This window comes from Xyrauchen texanus, chromosome 18, assembly GCF_025860055.1.
Source record: "Xyrauchen texanus isolate HMW12.3.18 chromosome 18, RBS_HiC_50CHRs, whole genome shotgun sequence".
NCBI lineage: Eukaryota > Metazoa > Chordata > Actinopteri > Cypriniformes > Catostomidae > Xyrauchen > Xyrauchen texanus.
The window spans coordinates 31,466,517-31,483,067 of NC_068293.1; the positions used below are offsets into that span (position 1 = coordinate 31,466,517).

General features: G+C 40.2%; 1 protein-coding gene across 1 annotated transcript; it reads right to left on the reverse strand.

Annotated features, from left to right (window-relative positions):
- Positions 1–551: 551 nt before the first annotated feature.
- LOC127659270 (NADP-dependent malic enzyme, mitochondrial-like) lies at positions 552–14,892 on the reverse strand. The gene is made up of 15 exons (XM_052149011.1): positions 14,302–14,892; positions 13,629–13,807; positions 11,997–12,130; positions 10,468–10,617; positions 9,963–10,038; positions 9,720–9,881; positions 9,459–9,562; positions 9,098–9,207; positions 8,837–8,934; positions 8,581–8,694; positions 8,270–8,375; positions 3,838–3,980; positions 3,505–3,678; positions 3,255–3,353; positions 552–3,017 (listed from the first exon to the last, which is right to left on the reverse strand). Exons 2-15 carry the CDS (start codon positions 13,800–13,802, stop codon positions 2,856–2,858), a joined length of 1,806 nt encoding a protein of 601 aa, XP_052004971.1. The 5' UTR covers positions 13,803–13,807; positions 14,302–14,892; the 3' UTR covers positions 552–2,855.
- Positions 14,893–16,551: the final 1,659 nt, after the last annotated feature.

Here is a 16,551-nt window from a genome sequence, read left to right on the forward strand (position 1 = left end):
AGGGTGTTTCGTCTCTTATCTGGCAACCCTGAGCATGTTTAACTATTGTGTGGAGACGGCGTTATGTCCCAATGCAAGTTAACTGAAAAAACGCTTTTACGATAAATGAGCCATGGGCAACAGTAAACCATGTGGAAGTGCCTGATCTGGCCCACGGGCCGTATGTTGCCCATGTCTGGCCTACAGTATAAGTTATAGAACAATTCTTGATTTTCTGTTTGCAAGGTTGCATCAGGATGGCCATATTTAAAATGTTCAAATTTTATAAACATATTTGGTAAGGTTATTTAAGGTGTGTATTGTTCTTGTTAAAATAGTGAAAATTCTTGTTTAAGAACTAATGAAATTTGATAAGTGAGAGTTGGTCAAAAATAAATCCAGTTTTTACTTTCAGAAAAATAAGTGGGGAGAGCATGTGATGTCAATGTTGTACTAATGACAGATCCACAAAAAAAGCCTAACGTGTATTCTCAAACATACAGTACCATGCCACTTTACTTGAAATGTATTTAAATGTCTTTATTTCTTTTAAAAACTTGAAAATTCTTAAATAACATATGAAAAGTGCTCTACATTTCTAAATACATAGACATTTCTTGTTCACAGACATCACAAAATCAACACATTTATTAAATTAACATGTTAAGGATTCTCCAGAATGAAATACATATCTCAATTAAAAAGGCAAGAATATTTCTGAATTCTCTACTTTGCCCTAACCCCTGATAGGAATCTTTCAGTTCCTCTTTTCAATTCCTTTCAGTTTCCATGCAGAAAAGTATAGCCTAAAAGCGTAATGCAGCCATTTTGACTTTGCAACAGAGCAGAAAAAGAACAAATATGCACATGCCATTTCAAGTAGTACTCCACAATTAATAAAGATTTAACCCTCTGCTGTTCACATAGGCATTCAATTTTCAAAAATGTGACTGGTATTTAGTAACATTGCTTCTGTTTGGGATTGTTTGATCCCTGCAAAAACACATAGTAGAAAATAGTGAAACAAAACCTAAAAACAATTCTGCATACAGCGGGTGAAAAGAAAGACTAATAGAATCATGAGATGACACTTTTTGCACCCTAAATTTGAACTCTTCCCTTCAAGATGGTGCCAAGTACTTAATCTAATGGCACCTCACATTGCAGACAGACACGTGTGAAATATGAGGCTGTATTGAATTAGATGAAATCCATTCCATCCTCCGTCTCTTTGGGACAAGATAGAATACCACCTACTCAAGCGACCTGGTTAAATAGTCAGGTTTTATTCTAGTGGATCTGACTCTGTGGCTCATTAATGCTCTTCTGAAAGCTTTATATTATTTATCTTATATTCATATTTGTCACCTTAAGCAGCTATTTCTACCGGATGTTACCCTTAGATTTATATCTGATCAAATTTTGTTGGGTAACCTAATGTAGTTAGGTTGATTCAGTCATGTAAAATACATAAATGGAGAATATTTGTGGCACTTTATCAAGTTTTTCACATTTACAATCTACTGTTCTCAAAGTCAATAAGCACCGAATCAACTAAAATTAATCAAAGTAGTTTTTGTATAAAATGGGCATTGGGACATCCATTGATGTCTTATATACATGTCCTAATCAAAAAGCGTGCATATTGTCATGATAAACTGGACAGGAGCCATCAGTGTCCTCATTTTTAAACATCACAGTGTCTAGCTTGTTGTATACCAACATGCTGTCTTGCATATATGGATTCCTTTAAAGTAAATAAAAATGCTATAGAAAAACTGTTATGCAGAAATACATATTCTCCTTCTCCCCCTTACCTCACCTCACCTCACCTCAGGCAAGCCATTTTGTTTTATTTGTTAGTACCCATGGAAGCAACAGAGATTCGTCGTCCGCCACACGGATTGACGTCACTATTATTTTGGGGAGAAAATAATAATTAAAAAATTGGTGGCGATAAACATCTGGAGTTTCCATAGTTGAAATATGAGCTCTTATGGTTGTCTCCAGTTTTACAGAAAACCCACAGTAGTTTAGTAGTAGTGGACCGCTATGAAGATCCATAACCACCCTGACTCTCAGTCAAAAGATAGGACCAAAACTCAACAACAGTCTTACACTAGAACAAAGAAAAATAATAAAATTTCCTGTTTATTTAAAAGTCACTGTCCCTTCAAAATCTCTGAAAATCAAATTCCAAAGTTGTGCATTACACATAAGCAAAGCATGTTCCTAAATGAGGAGAAACACTAAAAACAATTCCACACACCGCAATAAACAGATAAGTAGCTTGCTTCTCAGGTGGTCATGTAAATAAATCTTCTCAAGCTAACAAAGTTCAGTATTCATTGCTACTTGACAACAATACATTTAAAATTAGACAAACTTTGGCATAAACTTTGTCACAACAGGAGAAACTATCGAGAGAGAAAAAAAAAAACTGCAAAACATTTCATTTTCCTAGTGGGAGTTGCTGTACAAAAATAATATCTCCCTACAATGATATTTGCATTTTCCAGAATTATAACTGTTCTAAGAAATGGCAAAGTTTTGGAGTGGATAAGACAGTAGAAAAAAAAAAATGAACACCGCTGATTTTTTTTCCCCTTTGATCAGAGCCACTGATCTGGTGGTCACTGGAAGTAAAGACATAATGAGTTTTAATAAACATTGCATTCTTTTATCACTTTTAGCCCTCAATGTATATAGAGCATCTCGTGTCAACATCCTGTCTGAAACCAGTCAGTGCAGCTACAGTTTTATGACTGGGTGGCTTGGAGTGAGGTGTATAACAAAAGATGATTATGAACTGAGATTTAAGGCTTGTGACTGATATGAGTGAATCACTTTGTAAAAGGTGGAGAGGGTCTTATATTCTACACATTCTGAAGCTTCATGGCTTCTTTTGGCCAGCTGTATGAATCCATGGTAAAAGAGTCGTAGTCAGAGTTGTAGACATGGGACAAAACAAATGCCTCTTTATCTTTGGGTTCAGGGTACAAGGAGGCAATGCCCTGTTTGTAGGCATGGTCCACAATCTGAAAGAAAAAGTGGTTTTGGGAGGGAAGGGAAAAAACAGATTTACAATTTAATACTCGATACAACCATAAATTCATTTTACTGTCACATCCATTTCTTGACCTGATAGCTCTTACAACCTACTGTGCTAAATTAACACATCTCTTAATATAGCATGGTCTCATTTCACATTTTTCATGGGTGCTGAAATGTAGACTTGGCTTAGACTTAATTTGCATATTGGAACAGTTACTGACCTTAACAGCAATTTTGAAGGACACTTCTCTGATGGTGTTCAGAGGGGGGTACAGTCTACCCTCAGCCAGATTCTCCTCTGTAACCATGTTGGCTATCGCCTAAAGGAGAAATCAGAGATGCCTTCATATCATATTGATATGGTATCTTTGATTTCACACTGTAAATACGTTTGTGGTCAAGGTGTTGTGTTGATGCACACAGTCAAATTACATTTCCTGTACATTACGGTTACTGTGAGAACGCATTTACCTCTGCTGTGGTAAGGAAAATATCATCAGAGATGTGGCGCACACCACAGGCGATGACTCCCAACGCCACTCCAGGGAACACATAGGCATTGTTTCCCTGGCCAGGATAGAAGGTGCGTCCATCTGCCAAAGTCACTTTTTTAAAGGGGCTTCCGCTGGCAAATATGCCCCTTCCCTGTGACACACACACAGACACACACACACACACAGAGCATAAAGGCCAGCTTAAAACTGCTAAAGGCTGTTGCAAAATCTGTCTGTTCCTGACATGACGATGTTAATCAACACCCCTCTCAAGCACTGATTTATTAGTTTGTTTTGAGTGCAAATATACCTCAGTGAGCTGGTAGCATTGCTCTGCTGTGCATTCAGCTTTGCTTGTGGGGTTGCTGAGGGCAAAAATGACAGGTCGTTCATTGAAAGTGGCCATGTTCTTGATGATCTTTTCAGTGAAGGCACCTGCAATTGCAGCCACACCTGTAGATGGAATTATAGACACCAAACTTTATACCAAAAACATTAAAACAGCATGAAATAATAGCATTTGGGATGAGAACAATATAAAATACATTCCACATAACAGTAATTTAAACCGTTCAGTTAATTCGGGGCCCCCTAGTGGCTTTACTATGCCATTCTTGCAGGATAAATAAACACATGTAGTAATTGTTATTATTATTGTATCTTTTGCATTCTGCAATGAAAATCAAAAATAATCAATATCTAATAATTACTTAAAGGTATAGTTCACCCAAAAATACAAATTCTTTCATCATTTATGCACCCTCATGCCATCCCAGATGACTTTCTCTTGCAGAACATAAAGATTTTTAGAAGAATATCTCAGCTCTGTAGGTCCATACAATGCAAATTAATGGTGGCTAGAACTTTGAAGCTTGAAAAAGCACATAAATGTGGCATCCATTTTACTCCAACTCCAGGTGTTTAATCCATTCAGAAGTGATATGGAAGGTGTGGGTAACATTTCTTTTAACAATATTAAAGTCTTTTTACTATAAATCTCCACTTTCACTTCCAGATTCTTCTTTTGTTTCTGGCGATTCGCATTCTTCATGCATATCACCACCTACTAGTTGAGGCTGGTAAAAGGTGGAGATTTGTAGTAAAAAAGTACTTAAATATTTATTCGTTTTTCACCTACACCTATCATATTTCTTCTGAAGACATTGATTAAACCACTGGAGTTGTATGGATTATTTTTATGCTTCCTATATATGCTTTATGGACAATCAGCATTCTGGCCACCACCAACAGATCTGAGGTACAGTGCATCCAGAAAGTATTCACAGCGCTTCACTTTTTCCACATTTTGCTAAGTTACAGCCTTATTCCAAAATTAATTAAATTCATTATTTTCCTCAAAATTCTACAAACAATACCCCCATAATGACAACGTGAAAGAAGTTTGTTTGAAATCTTTGCAAATTTATTAAAAATAAAAACGAAATAAATCACATGTACATAAGTATTCACAGCCTTTGCCATGACACTCAAAATTGAGCTCAGGTGCATCCTGTTTCCACTGATCATCATTGAGATGTTTCAACAACTTGATTGGAGTCCACCTGTGGTAAATTCAGTTGACTGGACATGAGTTGGAAAGGCACACACCTGTCTATACAAGGTCCCACAGTTAACAGTGCATGTCAGAGCACAAACCAAGCCATGAAGTCCAAGGAATTGTCTGTAGACCTCCGAGACAGGATTGTATCGAGGCACAGATCTGGAGAAGGGTACAGAAAAATTTCTGCAGCAGTGAAGATCCCAATGAGCACAGTGGCCTCCATCATCCGTAAATGGAAGAAGTTTGGAACCACCAGGACTGTTCCTAGAGCTGGCCGCCCGGCCAATCTGAACGATCGGGGGAGAAGGGCCTTAGTCAGGGAGGTGGCCAAGAACCCAAATGGTCACTCTGACAGAGCTCCAGCATTTCTCTATGGAGAGAGGAGAACCTTCCAGAAGAACAACCATCTATGCAGCACTCAACCAATCAGGCCTGTATGGTAGCGTGGCCTTACGGAAGCCACTCCTCAGTAAAAGGCACATGACAGCCCGCCTGGAGTTTGCCAAAAGGCACCTGAAGGGCTCTCAGACCATGAGAAACAAAATATTGAACTCTTTGGCCTGAATGGCAAGTGTCATGTCTGGAGGAAACCAGGCACCGCTCATCACCTGGCCAATACCATCCTTACAGTGAAGCATGGTGGTGGCAGCATCATCATCATGCTGTGGGGATGTTTTTCAGCGGCAGGAACTGGGAGACTAGTCAGGATCGAGGGAAAGATGAATGCAGCAATGTACAGAGACATCCTTGATGAAAACCTGCTCCAGAGCACTCTGGACCTCAGACTGGGACAAAGGTTAATCTTCCAACAGGACAATGACCCCAAGCACACAGCCAAGATACCAAAGGAGTGGCTACGGGGCAACTCTGTGAATGTGCTTGAGTGGCCCAGACTTGAACCCAATTGAACATCTCTGGAGAGATCTGAAAATGGCTGTGCACTGACGCTCCCATCCAACCTGATGGAGCTTGAGAGGTCCTGCAAAGACGAATGGGAGAAACTGCCCAAAAGGTGTGCCAAGCTTGTAGCATCATACCAAAAAATAATTGAGGCTGCAATTGGTGCCAAAGGTGCTTCAACAAAGTACTGAGCAAAGGCTGTGAATACTTATGTACATGTGTGTGGCAGGGCGGAGGGCGGGCTGGGTCGTGATTATACACACCCAGTCCCTTATCAAGCTAATTATGCCTCCGAGAGGGATGAAGGCCGATTGCGGGCGGTGGTGCGCGAGAGAGAGATTGTTTACGGACATGTCCGTCGTGTGTGTTTGTGTCTTTTTAAGTTTATCATTAAAACTATTATTTATATTGCCAAGCCAGTTCTCGCCTCCTCCTTTCCATTGGACTACGTTACACTGGTGCAGAAACCCGGGGAGGAGGAGGGATGCCAGTTACAGAGTCCTCGACACTGCTGTCCACCTGGGGGAGCGCCGCTGCCATCCGCCGGGGGAGGGAGTAGCCCGACTGCCCGGACGCAGTGAACGCCTGCCGTCCACGAGGCGAGCTGGGACTGGACTCCCCGACCGCTTGGAGCGATGGAGCCACTGCCAGGGGCGGAGGAGTGCCCTGCCATCCCCCAGAAACGTGGAGGGGTCGACAGAAGACCACCGTCCGCAAGGGGAGGAGGGAAGTGACTCCCCGACCGCCTGGAGTGGTAGGGCCACTGCCAGGGGCAGAGGAGTGTCCCCAGGAGTCGCCATGAACGTAGAGGGGCGTTCTTTCTGCCGGGGGTCGTGGTTCTGACTCCGGTCTGCCCAGGGAGGAGCTGCTGCCGTCCGCCTGAGAGGGTGGAGGAGTGATCGAGGACCATGCGATGGTGTATCAGAGAACCAGCGAGTAAGTGATTTTTTGTTTCCATCTCTCTCTCCCTCACTGCCGCTACGCATTGGCCTTGTCCCTCTCATTTAAATGTGGGGGACAGTACTGTGGGGGGTACTACACGGTTACAGTTAGTACCCCCCCATTTTTATTATTTCTGTTTCCCTCCACTTGTTCCCTCCCTCATCCAGGTAGATGGGATGACCTGCCGGCAGACGGGACAAAAGGCACGCCCCTCCCCAGGGAAAGGGGATGGGGGGTGTACGACCCCCCCATTTTTATTATTTTGTTTCCCTCCACTTGTCCCCTCCCTCATCCAGGTAGATGGGATGACCTGCCGGCAGACGGGACAAAAGGCACGCCCCTCCCCAGGGAAAGGGGGGTGGGTGTACGTCATGCCGGGGGCTCCCCTGCCTGGGAGAACGAGGGAGGAATGTGGCAGGCCGGAGGGCGGGGCCGGGTCGTGATTATACACACCCGGTCCCTTATCAGGCTAATTAAGCCTCCGAGAGGATAAAGGCCGATTGCGGGCGGTGATGCGGGAAAGTGAGATTGTTTATACGTTTTTATTGTTAATACATTTGCGAAGATTTCAAACAAACTTCTTTCACGTTGTCATTATGGGGAAAATAATGAATTTAATCAATTTTGTAATAAGGCTGTAACAACAAAATGTGGACAAGGTGAAGCGCTGTGAATACTTTCCAAATGCACTGTATTCTTCTAAAAATCATACATATTAGTAGTGCACGAGAGGGAGTAAATGAGAGAATTTCCATTTTTAGGTGAACTATCCCTTTAATCTGTTTAACTCATTGGACAAGAACATACCACAAAGTTTTGGGAGTAATAGCAATTTTTAAATGCTGGTGTGAATCCCCTAATTATTTTTCTGTGGGTACAAACTATGATTGCCGGTGTTTAATTCTCTTTGGATACAATACATTTAGACATTATTTTAAATCTACTGATTTACTCTCACTCTTGGATACATGCTCGCACCTGAACTAAGATCACCTCTGGCTTTAATGGAAAGTCATTACAGCATATCTTTGGTCACTATTTCTTGTCTTCTTTAACTTTCACTTATTCACTTTAAATGCTCCTGTTGTGTGACATATGAATAAAGTACTAAATGTTTTATGTAATCTCTCAGTTTATGGGATCATAAGAGCAGCATGCCTAATGATTAAAATCTTTTTTTTTTTTTTTTGCAAAAGTCTGTTTAAATTCATGTTAGATGGAATATAGCATGTTACACCGCAGGGCATGAGTAACTTCCATAAGTATTTAATGTCAACTACTTACTGTATACAAAATGGGATTCAACTGCAGTGTGTATGTGGCCTGAGGTAGTCCTTACCAATGATAGCTGTGGGCTTGACAATTTCCACTACTTCCTCCAGAGTCTTTATGTGTGGATGCTCTTGGGCAAATTCCTCCTTCTCATGGTTCAGATGGCTTCTGCCCTAAAGACCACAATGACACAAAGAATAAATCATAATTTAACAGAATGGAGGAGTCCAATACAGTTAATGGCTTTAATTTACAGTATGCACTGGCATTTTCCATTAAGCCCGCATATATGTATATTCAGGTGTCGAGTAGGAGGACAAAACCAGCTTGTAAGAAAGAAAGACTAAAAAGGCAAGTTCGTGTGGGGTTGATTGTTACCTTCACAATCAGGCCTTTGGAATCCACCATCCAAATCCTCTTAACGGCCTCAGCATGAGATACACCCTCCTTGGCCATTGCCATGATCAGTAAGTGAGCAATTCCCAAGGCAGCCTGGTCATATGACAAACCAAGACCACATTTATTTATCGTGGAATAGCTGAAGGAGGATGGCACAAGTAGCTTTACAATGTTGTCTAATGGTTGTTTATATTGCTAATACACAGTAAAACGCTCTGCATTGAATCTGCATTACCTCTCCCGCTCCCTGAAATACAAACTTGTGGTCAGAGAGTTTATTCTTTGTGATCTTCAGAGCAGCAAGGACCCCAGCAACGGCAACTGAAGCTGTGCCTAAAAAAATGTAGAGTAAGAGGGAATGCAAGAACGATTACAGGATTTATTTTTGTTGAGATGAAGTCAAACAGCACTTTGACAAAGATGCAACTACCATGTTTACTGTAGTTTGAAACGTGTGTTTAACACTATAGTTTGATTTTGTGATGTGCATACTTACCTTGGATATCATCATTAAAAGTACAATAACGGTTGCGGTATTTATTGAGAATACGAAAGGCATTGCTGTTGGCAAAATCTTCAAACTGGATGAGACAATTCATCCCGTACCTGAATCAAAAGATATAAACCAATAAATCATTTTTTGATGCATTTCAGCATTACACACATTGAAGCAATGAACTGAATTGCAAAAATAATGACTGTTTCAAAACAAGTTTCAAACACTCCCGTCTGCCATTAAAAAAAAACTAAAACTAACTCCACCCCAAACTCAACAGCCAACATTGTTAAATTGGGCCATTCTGACATACTGCACCTTTAAAATGTTACACTGCAACTTTAAAATGTTTTTTACATACTTGTCTGTGACAGCTTGCATGAACTCATCTATGAGGTCATCATATTCTTTGCCCCTGACTCTTTTGTGCTTTAAGCCGATGTACAAGGGGTCATCCAAGAGTGTCTAAGCAAAAACAAATAGAAATGTGTTAAATACCAACAACATCAGGGTTAAAAAAAACGGGATAACAAAGTTAATAAAATTAGTTTTTAGGATTAATAAATTAAGATGTAAAATTTCACATTATACTTTTCATCATATAACATTCCTGTTGTTATACCTGATTATCAGTGCCCACATCTAGCAGCACAGGCAGGCACTGCTGGGGTGGCACTCCTCCACATGCTGTATAGAGAGCCAGCTTGCCCACTGGGATCCCCATGCCATAACTCCCCAGGTCTCCTAATCCCAGAATTCTCTCTCCATCAGTCACCACAATGGCCTATTATTGCACATATGTAAAATTAAATGTTCATCTTGTGGCAATGGAAGACACCATGATCCATTTTCACTCTCTACTTACCTTTATGTTTTTCTCCGACCAGGAGTTTAGCATGGTGGCGATATGGCCCTTGTCATGGATAGTGATAAACAGTCCTCTTTATTAAAAAAAATAAAAATATCATTCCATCCATTCGGTTTTGGGGTCAAGATTTATTGTGAAAAAGGAGATACATTTTGGTCTGTTTTTCACCCAAAACTGATAGTTTCACTTCAGATGACATGGATTTCACCACTCGAGTTTTATGGATTATCTTTATGCAGCCTTTATGTCCATTTTGGACCTCATTGATTTGCATTGTGTGGATATAAACATCCTATCTTCTTCAAAAAATAATCTTCACTTTTAGAAGAAAGTCATACGAGTTTGAGATGGCAAAATGGTGAGCAAATGATGAGCGAATTGTCAATTTTGGGTGAACTATTCCTCTAAGAATGGCTAGACTGGTTTTAGTGTTTATTAAGATGATTCTGCATTGGCTTGGCCAAACAAGTGGCCCCAAGTGCAAAGCAGGCATTTGTCTTACCTTGGTCTTCTGAATGCAAGGCCATACTGTTGGCAGGCCAGGCCCACAGTAGGAGTGTAAACAATAGGCATGAATTCCTCAATGTCAGAGGTCAACACACGATAGAAAAGTTTTTCATTCCTGTCTTGGAGTGTCATCAGCAATATGTATCTGCAGGGTTCGAGAGAGCAGAGATAGACAAGAGTAGAAAAGATTATATGGGTTGTCATTGGGAAATGGACCAGCAAAAGAAAACAGCAAAGATCTATTGTGAATTATGTACAGTGGATGCAAATATTTGGACACTTAACGGGATAGTTGACCCAAAAATTAAAATTCTCTCATTATTTACTCACCCTCATGACCCAGGTGGGTATGACTTTCTTTCTTCACCAGAACACATTTGAAGAAAAATATCTTAGCTCAGTAAGTCCTTAAAATGCAAGTGAATGGTGATTTCGCTTTGAAGCTCCAAAAACCACAGACAGTCAGCATAAACATCATCGATATGAATCCAGCAGTTAAATTAATGTCTTCTAAAGCGATATGATCACTATTGGTGCAAAAATAAAAAGAATCTATATCAAGTACTTTTTACTATAACCCAACACTTCTGGGAGGGTGGAGTCCAAGCAGTCTCTCGTGTGATGTATTTGCGTTGCCATGATACAAAGGTAATGTCAAATTCTCCACTCGATTGAGACACATAGCACACATACGCACCATTGTGAATAAAGAAACAGATAAATACAGATCTAAACCAAAACCAACCAAGCAAGTGTACAGCGTTCCTCCTCCTCACTTGTAAACAGCACTGCTCTTCGGGCACGTGCCTCAGCTCTTGTGTGTTTCAAATGAGATTATTTCACACGCGCATACCGCTGCTGACCGGAAGCATGATTTAGAGACGGAGATAAAAATAAAGTCATTCAATATTTATATTTTTCGCACCAAAAGCGACCATATCGCATTAGAAGACATCAATTTAACATCTGGTATCGTATGGATGACCTTTATGCTGACTGTCTGTGAGTTTTTGGAGCTTCAAAAGAGAAATCTCCATTCACTTACATTTTAAGGACCAACTGAGCTGAGATATATTTCAATTTTTCTTCAAATGTGTTCTGGTGAAGAAAGAAAGTCATACACACCAGGAATATCATTAAGGGGGATGTAAATAATGATAGACTTTCATTTTTTGGATGGAATATCCCTTTAAGCCACGCTTAATGCATGAATGTTATTTCATTAGAAATGGCTCTGCTAGTGCATCCATATGAACAGACTTCAAAGGGGAAATGACTTCATCCATCCACAAAAACTTCAGTAGTTTGGGACAAGATGGATAAAAAACTATTATAAAAATATCTTAATTTTTTTTTAAAAAGGTCTCATTTGCTTCTCACAAGCCACATGTTTTCATATTTTGTGAAATATCACATGAAATTCATACATATTTAAGTTTGGCTTTAGTGTCGTCCAAATACTTTTTGGGGCCAATTAATTTTGTCATTGTGTTTTAATCAAGGTTGTAAAACAGTCCAGTTTACTTGTCAAGAGGGTTACTGCGTATCTCGTAACTCTTCATGACACGAAGTACTTGGACATCCTGAGAGAGGAAACATGGAGGGAGCAGGCCGTGTATCCCCAGCTGTAATCTCTCCTCAAGGGTGAACGCCATGCCCTGTAAAGCAGCACAATAAATTCATTAACAACACATGACAGTTGCTATTACCAATAAAAAAAATAAAATGCACACTCCTTTCACAGTCTGAATTGAATAAAAATTATCACCCTGCAACCGGGTCTGCCTCCAGGCAAACTCCCATCTTAGGGTAGAGACATCACATGTTGGATCTATTTATTTCTGACCAATGGGAAGTGAGCATGGCCACCCTCCCCTGTTAGATTCTCCACTCGCTATGTTTACGCCTAACATTTTACAATAGTTTCTGTCTGTAAAGGCAAGTTTTAAAGTTCTCTCACAACAAATTATACTTATATTCCATCCCATAATTATCTCATCCCAGCTCACAAGTCTACACAAACAGGATGTAGATTGAAAGCGAATGTAATATTTAAATGGGCATATTTCCCTGACCCAGCCAAAACTGCTTTGAAAAATCCTGAGTCATATCCTGCAACCTTACATTCTTTTTTAGATGCCCAAGCCTCCAAAAACACAAACCACTTATTATGGATATTCAGAGGTCTACAGCATTTCCATTACAATTCAGAACCCTGTTGGAGATCTACATTGTCACAGTTCTTGAAATATTCACGTTTCAATTAATTCTAACGGCATATAATTACTTAACTTTGTGTGACTTTCTTCTGTTGAACACAAACAAAGATTTTAGGGGAATATCTCAGCTCTGTAGGTCCAAACAATGCAAGTGAATAGTGGCCAGCACTTTGAAGCATATAAAAGCAGCATTAGTAATTCATACAATTCCAATGGTTTAATCCACATCTTCAGAAGTGATATGATAGTTGTGTGGAAAAAAGTTCAATATTTCAGCCCTTTTTTACTATATCTTCTCATCCCTGCCCAGTGGGTGGCGATGTGTACGAAGACTACAAATTGCCAAAAACAAAAGTACGGGGAAGTGAAAGTGGACATTTATAGTACAAAATGACTTGACAAATATATCTGTTTCTCAGCCACACCTATCATATTGCTTCTGAAGACATAGATAAAACCACTGGAGTCATGTGGATTACATTTATGCTGCCTTCATATGCTTTTTGGAGCTTCAAAGTTTTAGTCACCATTCGTTTGCATTGAGTACAACAACAGAACTGAGATACATATTTTTTTTAATCCTTGTTTGTTGCAGACGAAGTAAGTAAGTCATACACATCTGGGATGGCACAAGGGTGAGTAAATGATGAGAGAATGTACACTTTTGGTTGAACTATCCCTTTATAATTTCATCAAGTGACATGGAGCCCAAGCCATACTTTGCATGCAGTTTAAGGATCTCATAATGCCACTTTTATATGCTGTTATCTGTGAGGACTTTGGCATTAATACATGTTAGGAAATCAAATCTAAGCACCTGCTGCTGACAATGCAATACCTCTTGGGTCACGCAGAACATTTCTTCTGCAATTATCTATAAACTAATCTAATAACACGCACTGTCCCAGGATCTGAGTTTGGGCCTGACTATATTTACCTTGTTTAAGTGAGGGTTCCTGGTGATGTCATAACCACGCTTTTTGGTGAAGACAGAGCCCTTGGAGCTCACACCTGAATGACAGACCCTCACTGCCCCTATGAGATCAGCAGACTGGGCATAGGAGAAAACCCTGCACAGTGACAGCACACTCTTTCTTGAGAGAGAGTTCATGATTCCTGTAAAGTGGGAATTAAGATGAATTTAGGGCATGTCCCTGATGAAAATGAACTATGGTAATAGAATACTACATTTGATTACCATTACTACAGTAAAATGGTGGCAACCTTGGTGGCCACCACATTTTAAATGGGTTTCTGTGTTAGTGCATTATAATTTTTCTGTAGTAAAAATTATTTTAATATTTTGGAAGAAACTGTGGTCATTTGTGTTTTGGTAAAGGGACATCACGGTGCAACAAAGAAACATGACTAATTACAGTCCTTGCAAGTTCAGCAAGTTCGTGCTCTCACACAGTAAACAAGGCCTTTGGGTAGAACATAAATAGCAGCATGTTCAACAAATGTTCGATGAATGCAATGCATTATGATGCGCAGATATTCAGCAATGTTCTTCATTTACACAGCGTGTGTTTTAGGTCAACTGAACATTATGGAGAGGTTCAGCGTTGTTCTATTATAAGACATGTCTGTTTCTAAGCAAAAGTACGTACCTGAGAACAGCTTGAATCAATCCAGCGGCGGGCTATGTTTCACTGAGTTTAATTCAAACGCTGACCTGCTGCTGCCTTTCTCCCCTCCCTAACACCGGCGTTATCTGCGGATGATGATGTTGCAATGGTCTGATACAAACGCTCCAGGTTTGTTTGACTTTGACACTATCGCTTCCCTACGCTCGCGCCTTTGTTCCGCCCATTTTGAGCAAATCTAGCCAATAGGATGAGGCGATGCGAGTGACGATGTTTCCAAATAAAAGAAAATATTTGTAGGCTGCTCTAGGCTGCTCTAGCCTGCTCCACAATAGCGCATTTTTTGTTTCGTTTGTTAAAACGCTTGACTCCCATGTACTTAAACGCAATTAACAATAATGTTTTATCGCGGACGTTTCAATAGTGTGACTAAGTTGCTAATTCAGCGAGGTAACGTTAGTTTTAAGTTCGACATTCTTTGGATAGTCGGTTTCTCTTACCCGCACTCTCTTCAGTCGACAATCTTAAAGAGAGATGTCATTAGCACACTTAGTTTAAAGGACGTATAACTACTATACGGGCATAACATTTTGGACGCTTGGTGTGGCTACAAAATGTTGCCTGAAAATTTTCCGAAGCGCTTCGAGTGCCGTTGTGGACGTAAGGGACCATCTGAAAACTCCAACCAATACGCTATATAATTGATCATACTGTAATAATCTCACTTGTAAGAAGTTACTATAGCCATTAGAATGAGAAAATATTTTAGTGAATTTATCTCTAAAATAATTGATCGTTCTGTAATAATCTAACCTGTAGTAAGTCTGTCTATCCTTTGGGAAGTTACTACAACCTTTAGAATAAAAAATATAGTTCTGGTGAATTTTGTGATTATTTTTCTAAAATGTATTACTGTATTCATAATTGATCCCACTGTAACGATAGCACCTGTGGTATGTCTGTCTATCCTCTGGAAAGCTACTACAACCTTTAAAATGTGAAAATATCATTTTGGCGAATTTTAGTGTGTGGAATTTTTAGACGGTCCCTAACTCGCAGTGGGTGAATGTCTGCTGAATATCGAACTTGAAACAAACTTTACCCCGCTTACTAATTCACGATGCCTGAATTTAATAAATTAAGTTTCAATAAACATTATTTTTTGTTGTTTGGTCAATCTTGTATACATATAGAAGATGCACCAAATACCCAATAAACTGCATATGCTTCTAATAAGAACATTTATTATTTTGTTTCGTGTATATAGCATCATTTAATAATATAATAACAGTAATAAGTATAAGAAATATCTAGGATATCTAAGGAATATTTTGTGTTTAAGACAAGTTTAGCTCAATCGACAGCATTTGTGCCATAATATTGATTACCACCAGATTAATTTTGAATTGTCCCTCCTTTTCTAAAAAAAAAAAAAAAAAGTCTGAGTTCCAGTCAGGCACTTACAATGGAAGTGAATGGGGCCAAACCGTAAACATTAAAATACTATTGCAAAAGTATAGCAACAAGACATAATATGTGTGTTATGATTTTAGAGTGTTAGTCACTTACTAACACGCTAAAATCCCTGCAGCCTCCTGCAACCAAGATGAGGGAACAGTTGTCCCGGGACCCACCCTTGCCACTGGATTTACCCCATCATGGTGAAGATAGTGCTACTGGGGATGGTGCACCCCCTGTGGCACTTTAAAACCCTCCTTGCGCAGGTCTCCTCTTTTTACCATGGTGAATATTATCTGGACCTTACATAGGTTGAAGTCTGACGGCGATGGGGTGTCTGTCAACGGGAGCAGGTACGAATGGACTGGGAGCTCCTAGTCAGAACCCTGCACGATAGCGGCACAGCTGGCTGAGTGCCAGCTGTTTTTGGCAGACCCCTGTGCGACTGAGCAGCCCTATTTTGGGACCACACTGCTCACCCCAGTTGGGGAAAGGCCTAGAAAAGGTGGCCTAAAAATTGCCCACTCAATCGCACCTGGATAGGTTACCGCGCCTATCGGGTCATTCCACTACTGCGGTCGAAATAAGAAACAATATAACCTAAAATTGGCAACATGAAATGTAAGGACTCTCCTAGACTCGTATGGCATCTCTGACAGGCCTCACCGGAGAACAGCTCTGATTGCTGCTGAGCTAAGGCGTTACAACATTGACATTGCTGCCCTGAGTGAGACCAGGCTCTTGGATGAAGGCTCTCTAAACCTTCTGGAAAGGTTTCCCCACAGGTGGACAACATCTCCACGGAGTAGGACTGGC

Excerpts from the sequence above, each read along its gene's own strand:
- LOC127659270 (XM_052149011.1), bottom strand. The coding sequence starts at position 13,802 with ATGAACTCTCTCTCAAGAAAGAGTGTGCTGTCACTGTGCAGGGTTTTC. Across the intron at positions 9,882-9,962 it reads GGTCGGAGAAAAACATAAAG|GCCATTGTGGTGACTGATGG; the intron begins GTAAGTAGAGAG and ends GTGCAATAATAG. Across the intron at positions 9,208-9,458 it reads ATGCAAGCTGTCACAGACAA|GTACGGGATGAATTGTCTCA; the intron begins GTATGTAAAAAA and ends CTTTTGATTCAG.